The sequence below is a fragment of the Thamnophis sirtalis genome, unplaced genomic scaffold (genome assembly GCF_051295495.1).
Source record: "Thamnophis sirtalis isolate CommonGarterSnake01/CBP01778 unplaced genomic scaffold, rThaSir2_p1.2 scaffold_9, whole genome shotgun sequence".
Lineage (NCBI taxonomy): Eukaryota > Metazoa > Chordata > Lepidosauria > Squamata > Natricidae > Thamnophis > Thamnophis sirtalis.
Genome location: NW_028261389.1, coordinates 32,598,569 through 32,610,318, shown reverse-complemented (window position 1 = coordinate 32,610,318; position 11,750 = coordinate 32,598,569). Strand labels below are relative to the sequence as shown.

At 37.4% G+C, this 11,750-nt stretch overlaps 1 protein-coding gene across 1 annotated transcript; it reads left to right on the top strand.

Annotated features, from left to right (window-relative positions):
- The first annotated feature begins 847 nt into the window (after positions 1-847).
- RRP7A (ribosomal RNA processing 7 homolog A) lies at positions 848-11,750 on the top strand. Its single transcript, XM_087723250.1, has 7 exons — positions 848-941; positions 3,630-3,772; positions 4,879-5,004; positions 5,697-5,814; positions 8,327-8,424; positions 9,255-9,453; positions 10,950-11,750. Exons 1-7 carry the CDS (start codon positions 878-880, stop codon positions 11,033-11,035), a joined length of 834 nt encoding a protein of 277 aa, XP_087579376.1. The 5' UTR covers positions 848-877; the 3' UTR covers positions 11,036-11,750.

Here is an 11,750-nt window from a genome sequence, read left to right as displayed (position 1 = left end):
TAATAGGGATAAGTCATCAATAACCAATTCCTTTGTATACATGATGTACAATGGTAATAAAGACTACATACTACTATCAGAAATCCTATGATTCCTGAATATATCGGGAAGTAAGCCGAAAAAAAATAGCAACATGGAGTCGCTTTCCTATTGGGAAGTCACCAGAAATTTTCCTCATCTTGAAAGGAAAACCTTCCACATGCCGATATTCCCCATCCTATCAAACCGAAGGAATTCTCTCTGGACGCTTCTCACTCTCACACACCGAGGGCTTTCTACGATGCTTTTAAAAAAAATATGTAACGCTGGGCGCCTCTCTAGAGGTTTTCAGCTCCAAAATTAACCCTGGAAACTCGTCTCCTTTGTGATTTTCGCCTCCGAATCTTCCGTTTCCACAATCTTCCCTTTCCTCGCCGAATAGGAACATTTCGTGAATGTAAAAATAGGCTTTGAAAAAGGGGGGCTCGTGTCATTTATCGCCTCTACCTCTAAAACAGCTCTGCAACTTTAAGACTTGTGGACTTGTGGCTGGCTGAGGAATTCTGGGAGTTGAAGTCCGCAAGTCTTAAAGTTGCCAGTGTGTGCAGACCCCTGCTCTAAAACCTTCTTCTAAAAAAAAAAAAGGCAGCAGGGCGGCCCATGGGTAACTTAGTTCAGGCACCCGCGTAGGCCTGGGTCTCGGGAAACAAAGCCCCTTCTGGGCTGTGGGATTTCGTTCCGGGCAAACAGTCGCGCTTCACAAACAAATCCGCCCCAAGGCTGCGCAGGTGGCAGGGACGAAGCCTCCCTTCGATTTTCCCGGGAAAGCGATTGGTCCCCCAAAACCTCGCGATGCTCAAGGGTTGCGGAAAGATGACGCCATTTCCTCCGAGGCAAAATGGCGGCCTCCGGCTCGAAGTGTGTTAAAAATGAAGAAGTTGTCGCCCCCCTGGGATACACCGGTGAGTAGGGAACAGGGCTGAGAGACGAAGAACGGAACCTCTGTCTAATCCTGAAGCTGCTCTCTCGGTTGCTTGAGGGTTTCAGTGGCCTCCGACCTGGTTTTGGCCGTGTGCTGATATGCATCCTTTTGTTTCTTTCCCTAATGGGGCAAACATATAATGCATACACGGACGCAAAAGGCCTGCGTACAAGTCAGTAGAGTGTTGCGCTTCTGCTTGTATTTGGAAACTGGTTTTCTGCAAGAGGAGATAATGGAGGCAGTGATTAAATAAATTGGCCTTTCTGCGAGGTAGCTTAGATGGGGAATTAATTAATTTTGATTCCACTTGTGATCCGAGTATTCTGTAAATGCGTGCATATACGAAAGAACATGCTTCTACTTTGCAACATTATATAAAGAGCAAAAAGGTGTAATGAATAATAAACCAATAAAATGAAGCATGATTTTCAAAAAAGATAACTAAGTCTAGCAACATCTGCAAAGAAGGCAGAAGGGTTCAGATTAGCCAAAGCAATGGAATAGTGTGATGCAAATCCCATCCCCTTTTTTCACATGAACTACCTAGTTGCACAAATACCTGGTTTGGTGCAAAAGCACAATGTTTGTTTGTGTTATACCACCTTTCTTTTTATAAATAACTCGAGGTAACAAACATATAATAATCCTTCCTCCTATTTTCCCCACAACACCATTGTGAGGTCAGATGCTGCTCTCTGTGCCTTTTTATCCTTGCAATTCTTCCTGTTTCCACCAAACACTATCATACATTCTCTTTTACCTGTCTTGTTTTGAATTTCAATTTCAATTCTGTCTATCACAGTGTTCTTGTTCTCTTCCTCCCCCTAGCCATTGCTCATTCCTACATTTGTTTCAAAATTCAGTTTTCTTCATTTTCTCTGTAAGATCAAACCACTTCAACATACTTTTCTCATGAGTCACTCACTTTTATATTGATGTTCATTCAATACCTAAGTTTTACTTCATCTATTCTTGTTTTAACGATACATATTTCTTAGTATTCCATTCTCACTTCATTCAGTCTTATTTTCACATTTCTCTTGACATACTCAGCTTTGACATAAATCTAACAAAATTGCCAGAAACTTACTTTTATACATAGCCATAGTCACCTCATTTTTTTTTAAAAAACCACATTCATTCTTGGCAAAAGGCACTTATTGTCTACCAATTTTCTCCAGTGTTTGCATGTCTGAATGCTTTTGTATTTTCCTGCTTTTAGTAAACATTTTATCAAATTTACCTAAATTAATCTACTTACTCTAGTTTTTCACTATTTATTAATAACTGTTATGTAATAACTATTAATAATGTTTACTCCTGTTTCCTATACAAAGCAGTGATCTTTAATCAATGTTCAGATGTATATTTTTGCCTCATATAGCATATGTGTTCACTGCAATTTATACAGGTTCTCAATCAACAGTATGAGATCCTCTGCATTCATGTTTCCAACTACTAAACTTCTAATATAATCATAATCATTCTTGATGCATAAATTAAAAAGGTTCTGCTCAATTAAACATTTTTGTTATTAATTTGTGGTGGTTCTGTTTAAATATTTGTTTGTCCAAAATAGAGGTAAAGTGGAAAGGAAATATTAGAGAGCCATGCAATACCTATTCCCCACTCCAGTTCAGCAAAAATACAGTAGTTTACAATTGTCTAGAGTCCATGAAGGTTAAGGTGGACAGATGCAGCAGATATATCTGTAAAAATGGAGACAGATCTTAAATATACACTTACATGCATTTTAATTTCTGAATTTTAATGTTCTCTATGTGGAAAGAAAACTCTATCTGGGCTTTTCTTGCTTCAGGAAGTTTTTCCCCCAATCTAATCAAGAGTCAGTAAAATTTAAAAAAATTATTTCTCAAAAAAAGGGTGTTATTACAGTAGTTAAGGGGCAGCTCCTGTCTCTTTATCTGATTGCATATTTGTTTAATCAGTCCAATCCTCTTAAAAGGAATTAAGAAACAAACAGTAAAATGCAAAAATAAATATTGCATGCACAAAAAATAAGTAAATAAGCCTGTACTCATCCTACCTTGTCCAGTCACATACAGACATAGTGATAAAACATTTCCTTCTTCACATGTCTACCAGCTTGGCTTCAAGCATATAGCAATAATACTTAAGACTTTTATACCACTTCATAGTGCTTTACAACACTTTCTAAGTGTTTTATTTATTACTTACCTATTGCCCCCAACAATCTGGATCTTCACTTTACTTACTTTGGAAGAATGGAAGGCTGAGTCAATCTTGAGCCAGTCACGAGCAAGCTCCTGGCAGTAGGTAGAGTCAACCTGCAATACTGCATTCTAACCACTGCCCCACCACGGCTCTTTAGTCATTCAGCAGTGTACAGTTTTTACAGTAAATAAACTGGTGAGATGCTGCTCTCTTCCTGGAGATGACAAGGACTCTAATTCAACAGTATGAAAGGCATCGGGTTGGGAAAAGTTGCCTTAGATTGTCTTTCAGAATTGTTACCTGTTGCAGAGAAATTGTAACCCAATCAAAGGGCAAAGTATTCTATTTATTCATTGAAATAATTGTGATAGCTCCTGCAATGATGGTTTTTTTTTCATTTATGAAACATTCACCAATATAGTTTTTCTTCCCTGAAGTTACTTGATTAGAAAATGATTTTCTTCCTTTTTAGCTATTCCAGTCAAGTTTTCTGAGAAGCACCAGTCACCTCATTATCTCTATGTGAAAGAACACAAAGTCAGAGAGGGCAGAGATCCCAAGAGGCCTCAAAACCGAACACTTTTTGTCTTAAACATCCCTCCATATTGTACAGAGGTGAGTTTATTTGGGTAAGGAGAGGAGGATTACATAAACTACAGAGATTTGGACATTCAGAACAGAGATATTACAAATAAACAAGATAACTTTGAGAAGATAATATACACTATATTGCCAAAAGTATTCGGTCACAACTGCATTTAATTATTTGGATGTGTGAGCGAATACTTTTGGCAATATAGTGTACATTGGACTTTTATGAATAGCATTCTGCTTAGAATACAGATCTTCTGACAACAATATGTTTTCTTTTTCATTCTGTTAACTGATCTTGTTTTAGTCTATCTGAACTTCTGCCTAATTTGGTCCCTCTAACTTGGTGCCCCACGAGATGTGTGGGCTTTCAGCTTCCGCAGTTCAGATATTAATATTGAGAAGAAGTATGGAACAGCTGATTGTAGATATTTGCAGTGCTGGTTGGAATGAATGACCATCTTGAATATGAAGAAAGCTTTGCTAAGAGAAAGTTTAATTTTTTAAAAGGTTGAGCAAATAAAGAAGTAGTATAGTTAAAGGAATACATAGGCCCTTTTCTCTCTGCCCTGCCCCTCCCATCCACATGAAGGACCGAATTAATTCTATCTCAAAATTGTGATCAGGACTCACTGCCAAAAGAAAGGTGCAGCACACCAAGACTCGGAAAGAAAGGTACAGAATTCTTCAGAGTTCTTAAGAAAGTATCCACAGTTTTCAGGGGGCCTTGTTGACATTTTGAATGACGTGTTGGTTCCTGGAGTCCAAAAATTAAGGCATAAAAAGTAGTGAGCAGGATAACAGAATAAATAAAATGAAATATATGTTATATGATATCTAGCCATTTATTTTATAATTTCCCACTTCTCTCACATTAAAAATTAGATAACCATGGAAACTTTTAGAGGGATTCTGGAACCAATGTCAAAGGTTTTCAAAGGCTATGTTCATAACTTGGTCCTCAAGCTATGAACGCTGATTGAAGAGAAGAAAGTTGTGAATAGTAACCTGCCTACTATAGATAGGTGAAAATTTTGGGCAAAATAGAAGAAACCCTTTCATCTTATAGAAATGTCCACTCTCTAATTATGCCGTGAATTGTGCTGAAACCTTTTTTCCTTTTCTTTTAGGAATGTTTATCAAGGCTGTTCTCCACCTTTTGCCCCATACAATCTGTGGAGATGTGTGAAAGGCCAAAGCCAGGAGATGGGACAGAAATATCCAGGACCAAGTTCTTCAATAACAAGATACTCTTGGTAAATTGGGAATGTGGAGGAGAATAGCATGATGAAGGGAGCTATGGCATTACCTTGTTAAGAAAGACAAATGAGCACTTTTGAAAAAGCAAATGTGTCATTATGATAGTCAAATATTGCCTTATTCCTCACATTGTTCTTGATTCCTTAATGAAACAAACAAGTAGTGTTTATGATGTGCATCAAGACCTTTTAGACTAACAAATTTACTATGTGCTGTTGTGGTAGCTTTTGGCTGAATGGTGTTGGGTCCCTTTCTAGCTTGCCTCAGTTTGCCTCTGCTCGTTTTATAATCCAGATTATCCTAGGTAATTTTTGCAGGCTGATTTCTTGATACTTTAAAGGAGGGAGAGTCAAGACCCTTGTTTAAGAAGCAATTTTTGTTTTAGCAACTAGTGTGCAATATTTTATTATATAATATTTAGCTTAAGTTTATTCTGTGGGCTCTAGATTAGACCAGGATTCATAAATATTTCCAGACCTATATGTGACAGTACAACCTACAAGTAATCCCAGCAAAATAGAAAATGATTCCAGGGGCTGACTTGTATTTTAGATACATGGCAATGGGGAGAAAATCATAATGGCATATGAACAGCCAGGATGAGGCTGAACAGCTATCTCTATGGTTGCCCTTATTTTTTAGGACATATGTAAGTGAAACCTGAAACAAAATGCTTCTTGCTTCACAGGGATTCCAAGTAGCTTATGTGGTATTCAGAAGACCTGCTGGAGTACAGGCTGCCAAATCACTACAAGGACCCCTGATAATATCTTCAGACAGCCATCCTGTGCAAACTGGCATTCACAGTAAGTTAAGCACAAATGCTACACATTTTCCTTTTCCATACAGAAGTCTACATTTGGGGCTGTACTCAGTAGTCCCTGAGAAATATTAGACAGAACTGGAAATCAAGGGTTTAAATAAGCCCTTCAGTCTTGACTTTATCTTCATGCTCTGATTTAGTGTAACTGATTATTTTTTCTGGCTCTTTGGTTTCTCAATTTTATAGTATTTCACTGTTATACTTGTAAGGCATCCTGAATCATAACAGATTAGGATATTCTATATATTTCATAAATGATTATTTTTTTCTGGATGTTTGATTTTATAGTAATTTACTGTTATACTTGTAAGCCATCCTGAATCAGAATAGATTGTGATATTCTATATATTGCATAAATAAATATTTACCAGTCAAGAAAAAAAGGAATAAATTAGAACACAATATCTTGAAACGCAAAATATCAACTTCTATGTTAATATAAATAATGCATATTTTGGATTTATGAAAGCTAGTGTGTGTTCCACATAGCAATGGAAACTTGTAGTTAAACATGAATAGGAAGTTCTAAATTCGTTTTTAAAAAGTGGGAATAGACATCTTTGATAAAGCATTCTATAAAATTTTGAAGCACATAAAACTTAATTAACAGTGTATTTAGATGTTAAATGGACTGCTGGGCCTTAATTTTATTGGTGCATTTGTTAGAAATTCAAAAAAATCAAATGATAACTTGATAATTTCAAGAGATTGAAAAAATTATGTGCAATTAATAGAATTACACAACCATTTGTAGCGCTCCTTAGATCCTGCTAGTTGAAGCTTCAAGCTTGATATTTCTGCCAGAATTGCTGCTAAAGCAAGTAGTGACCCATTAACACTTAATTATTTTCATATTCTGATAAATAGCGAAAGGTGAATTAGTGAATTAGATCCTTTTGCTCTTAAATTGAGTTTATTACAATATAAAAGTTTGTTTTGTGTTTGTTGGACATCTCAGAGAATAGACCTCCTGCTCCTCAGAGGCTTCCGCTGGTAACCCAGTCACCCCCTCCATCTCCTCTAACTCATTTGACTAGACTGCCATCTCCGCTGTCAGTCGATGAGCCACAACACTGGGTCTCCCTAATGGCAATCCAGCCTAACAGCACTAAATCCCCAGTGGCTGTCATATTGGGTGTATGCATGCATTTATATTGTTGGTTGGCTTGACATAACAACAACAACAACAACAACTGAAGAAGAAAAGCATGCACTGGCTGATTATTTAAAAGAAAGTCAAGAACATCTATTAATCGAAGTAAAGAAAAATCTACTGAAGGCCCAACAGACGAAACAAGAATACAAAAAAAGATGTGATAAAATCAAGAATGGAGAGTTGGCAGAATAAAGCACTGCATGGCCAATTTCTGGAAAAAATAAAAGATAAAGTGGACAATGAGCAAACTTGGTTATGGTTAACAACAGGTACATTAAAGAAAGAAACAGAGTCGCTAATCCTGGCTGCCCAAGAACAAGCTATCCGCACAAATGCCATTAAGGCCAAAATCGAAAAATCCTCTGATGATGCCAAATGCAGACTTTGCAAAGAAGCTGATGAAACTGTTGATCACATACTCAGCTGCTGTAAAAAAATCACGCAGACTGATTATAAATTGCGGCACAATTCAGTAGCACAAATGATTCATTGGAATTTGTGCAAAAATTATAATATTAAAACAGCAACAAATTGGTGGGAACATCAGCCTGAAAAAGTCACCGAAAATCAGATGGTCAAGATCTTGTGGGATTTCCGTATACAAACGGACAAAATACTGGCGCATAATACACCAGACATCACACTGGTTGAGAAAAATAAGGTCACAATCATAGATATCGCAATACCAGGTGATAGCAGGGTCGCCGAGAAGGAACATGAAAAAATTGCAAAATACCAGGACTTAAAAATTAAAATTCAAAGACTATGGCACAAACTAGCAGTGGTAATTCCAGTGGTAATTGGAACACTGGGTGCTATTCCAAAAGCACTGGAATTACATTTAAAGCAGTTAAAAATGGACAAAAACCACCATCAGTCAAATGCAAAAAGCCGCACTGCTTGGATCTGCACGCATATTACGAAAATATGTTACGACGTGCTAAGCCCCTGGGTGGGGCCCAACTAGTAATCAATGCCAAATCCGGTGAAACAACTGGCCGCTGTGATACAATTGTATAACAACAACAACAATAATGGGGTCCGACTAGTAATCAATGCCAAATCCGGCGAAACAATTGGCCGCTGTGATACAGTTGTGATGATGATGATGATGATGATGATGATGATGATGATGATGATGATGATGATGATGATGTAAAATAATACCATAAAATGTAAACTTTTGTGCTTAGATATAGGTCGGTTTGTCCTACAACACTGAATCTGGTTCAGAATATATGAAGAGCAATTTCCAGATACTCAAGATGATTTCTCCCTCTTTTCATATCTTGAGAATTGCACTGCAGAGTTGTTGATTATTTTATTTTCACTCTTTCAGAATGGATTGCTAGCTATGCAGCCTCAATTGTGGATCCTGCTGAGCTGAAGACAGAAGTTGACTTTTTCATGAAAAATTATGATCAAAAGGTTGCAAAGGTAAACCAATGAAGGACATAATTGTAGGGAAATACTGCCTGTCTTCAGAGTCTTTCCTTGATCCAACACCTCTGGAGTGGCTTAGGATTAGTATTGGTTGGCATGGTGCAGTGATTAAAATGTTTAGGTGGGGCCTGGGAAACTGGAGTTTAATTCCTCTCAGCCAGAAAGCTCATTGAGTGATCTTGGACTAGCCATTATTTGTCTGAGCATATTATTACAGAGCTACAGTGGCGCAGTGGTTAGAGTGCAGTACTGTAGGCTACTTCTGCTTATCACCAGTTGCCAGCAGTTTGGCAGATCGAATCTCACCAGGCTCAAGGTTGACTCAGCCTTCCATCCTTCCGAGGTTGGTAAAATGAGGACCCAGAGTCTGTAAATCGCTTAGAGAGGGCTGTGAAGTGATATATATATATATATATCTAAGTGCTATTGCTGTTGCTATTATCTCACAAAGTATATTTGAGAAGAGGCAGAAGAGAAAAGCAAAGTGGGATGTAAAGTGTTAATATGTTTTCAATCCAAAAATTATAGTATTTCCAATGCATTATCTATGTTTGTTGTACCACATGTGTCCACCATACTGAACTTGGCCAGAGCATTTTCTCCCCAACATGTATCACATATCTCAAAAGTGATTATGTGGACAATTACATTATCCATATTTCCTGAGAACAAAACTGCTATTCTAAGAAAGCTCACTTTGCACAAAACTGGGATTTCTTCAAGTTAAGAATGCCCTTCTGGATTGTAAGCACTTCTTGAAAGCAAGTCTGACATCAAACTATTTTCATACAAAAAGATTTTTTCCCTTCACATTCCTGGAATAGGAAGAAGCCAAGGCTGAAAAGGAAGAAGGTATTCCTGACAAGGAAGGGTGGGTGAAAGTGACAAGGAAGGGCCGAAAGCCTGGTCTTCCATGGACAGAAGCAGCCAATTTGCGGGCCCTAGAAAGAGAGAAACGCAAGAGAGCACGGAAGGAACTGCTCAATTTTTATGCCTGGCAACATCGTGAAACCAAGAGGCAACGTGAGTTATTTACCTTCCATGAACTGTTTCAGCCATAAGGTTCAAATGACATTTTTATTAATCACTTGGGTGAACAGGAATAAGGAATATTTATCAAATTTGCAGAAGAAAACTATTGGGGCGGAATATCCAATAAGTTAGAAATAACATTCAAAATTATATTGTTAGTTAGAAAAACTAGCTGAAAATTAGATTATGAATTTCATGATATAAATACAAAATTCTTCAGATGCACAGATACAGAATGCAGGTACCTGACCCGGGAACAACACCAGAGATATCAGAAGTGGTTTGCCATTACCTGCTTCCTAGGGCTAAGAGAGAATGACTGGCCTGGAGCTGAGAGAGACTGTAGTTAAGGGAAGAGTAGAACTCGCAGTCTCCAGTTTCAAACTTATGGCTTGATCACTTACCCTAAACTAGCTCTCCAGGGTATAGCACCACATCTAATTATAAAGGAGCATAGTTTGAATAGCATCAGATTGTGTTGTTTAGGTAACATAGTCCTCCTGTAGTCAATCTGGAGAATAACTAAAAGTCAACACCATTTCCAAAAATTGGTTTTTATTTGGGGGATCAATGATGATGCAATGAAAACATATATATTGCTTTGGTGAAGTGAGAGAAGGAAAACTAAAACTGAGAGACTTTGTTTTCTTCTGCTTCAATAAATCATGGACAAACTGTGGATCCCCCATATCACTTGTAGCAAAGGTGTACCAAAAAGAAGCCACTAAAAATTGAAATTAAAAAAGCAAATAAAACTGGGTTCCAGACTCAAGTTATATCACAGCAAGTTTTTTAAATTTAAGTTAAAGGCATTTTTGCTGTGCCCTCTTTTTCTCTCCAATCAAAATACTGGTATCAGGGGGGAAATTATTCAAAGTTTCAAAGTTTAATAACATTTGTATGCCGCCCAATCCCGTAGGACTCCGGGCGGCTTACAATACAACGTAAATCAAAAAAGAAAAGAAGAAAAGAAAAGATAGATTTAAAAAACATAGATTTAAAACCCACCATGCACTCCGTTCTAAGTGGGGCTGGACCGTGTTTGGGGTCAACAGCCCCAGGCCTGCCGGAACAGCCAGGTTTTAGTGGCTTTACGGAAGGCCGAGAGAGTGAGATGGAAGGCCGAGAGAGTGGGACAGAAGGCCGAGAGAGTGCAATACATCACTTGAAAGACAGGTGGAACACAATCTAAGTAACCCCCAACTCAGAATGGTTAATACTAAATAAGACAATGCAATAGGAAGATTGCTAAATGCGCAAAAATGTTTTCATATTCTCTAGCTAACTCCCACTATGTTATCTGGTGACATAGCGGCAAATGGGTTGAAGGTTGTGAAAGCATTTGTCTTTCTCATCCTTATTTTCCAGTAATAATTTGAATCACCTTGAGTAGTTTACCTGCTAACAGATTATAGGATTGAAAACCTAGATAGTTTAAGAACGATATTCTCATCTCTCCTATCTAATATCTCTTGTGATTCTTTCAGATATAGCCCAGCTAAGAAAGAAATTTGAAGAGGATAAGCAGAAAATTGCTCTCATGAGAGCACAGCGAAAGTTCCGCCCATATTAACTTGGAGAAGTTGCAGCTGTCCCCAGGATGACAGTCGCCAAACTTAGAAATTAGTTTTCATTAAAAAAACATCCCTGATCTCTTGGCTGGACTCAGGCCTCAGCTGCTAAATAAGAGGTACCAACTGCAGGCATTCACTTCTGTGAAGCTGATAATTCAGTGTCAAAGAATTTCTATTGACAAACTGCAACTGGATTTCGTCCTCCGACTTCCTAGCCTCATGAATTTAGGATTTCTCAAATACATTTTATAATGAACCATTCTGCAGTATATTGCTTTAACATCAATTAACGTGAAGGGCAGCTGTCCAAACCCCTTCCCCAAACTGTAATTATTGTAAGCCATAAATGTCAAGGGTTTCTTATTTTTTACTTTTTACAAAAAAAAGAGAGAAAAGAGGAAACAATTTTTTAAAAAATGCTGTTATACCAGTACCGGTAAGTGGACAAAGATGTTGCAAAAGTTGTGCAGTTGATACACAATATATTATTGATGAGAAATTGAAAACCAAAATGCTTTGTTATTTGTAACAATAAGGAAAAGAATTTTAAGAATATTATTGAATCTGAACTGAATGTATTTGCTGTTTTGTTATTTAAAGATAAAAAAGGACAAAAACTACTAAAAACATTACAGGTAAATATTTAGTTTCTAACCTCCCCTTAGTTGTTCTCTAAATGATGTACAATATTTATTAAAAAAAGAAATTATATTT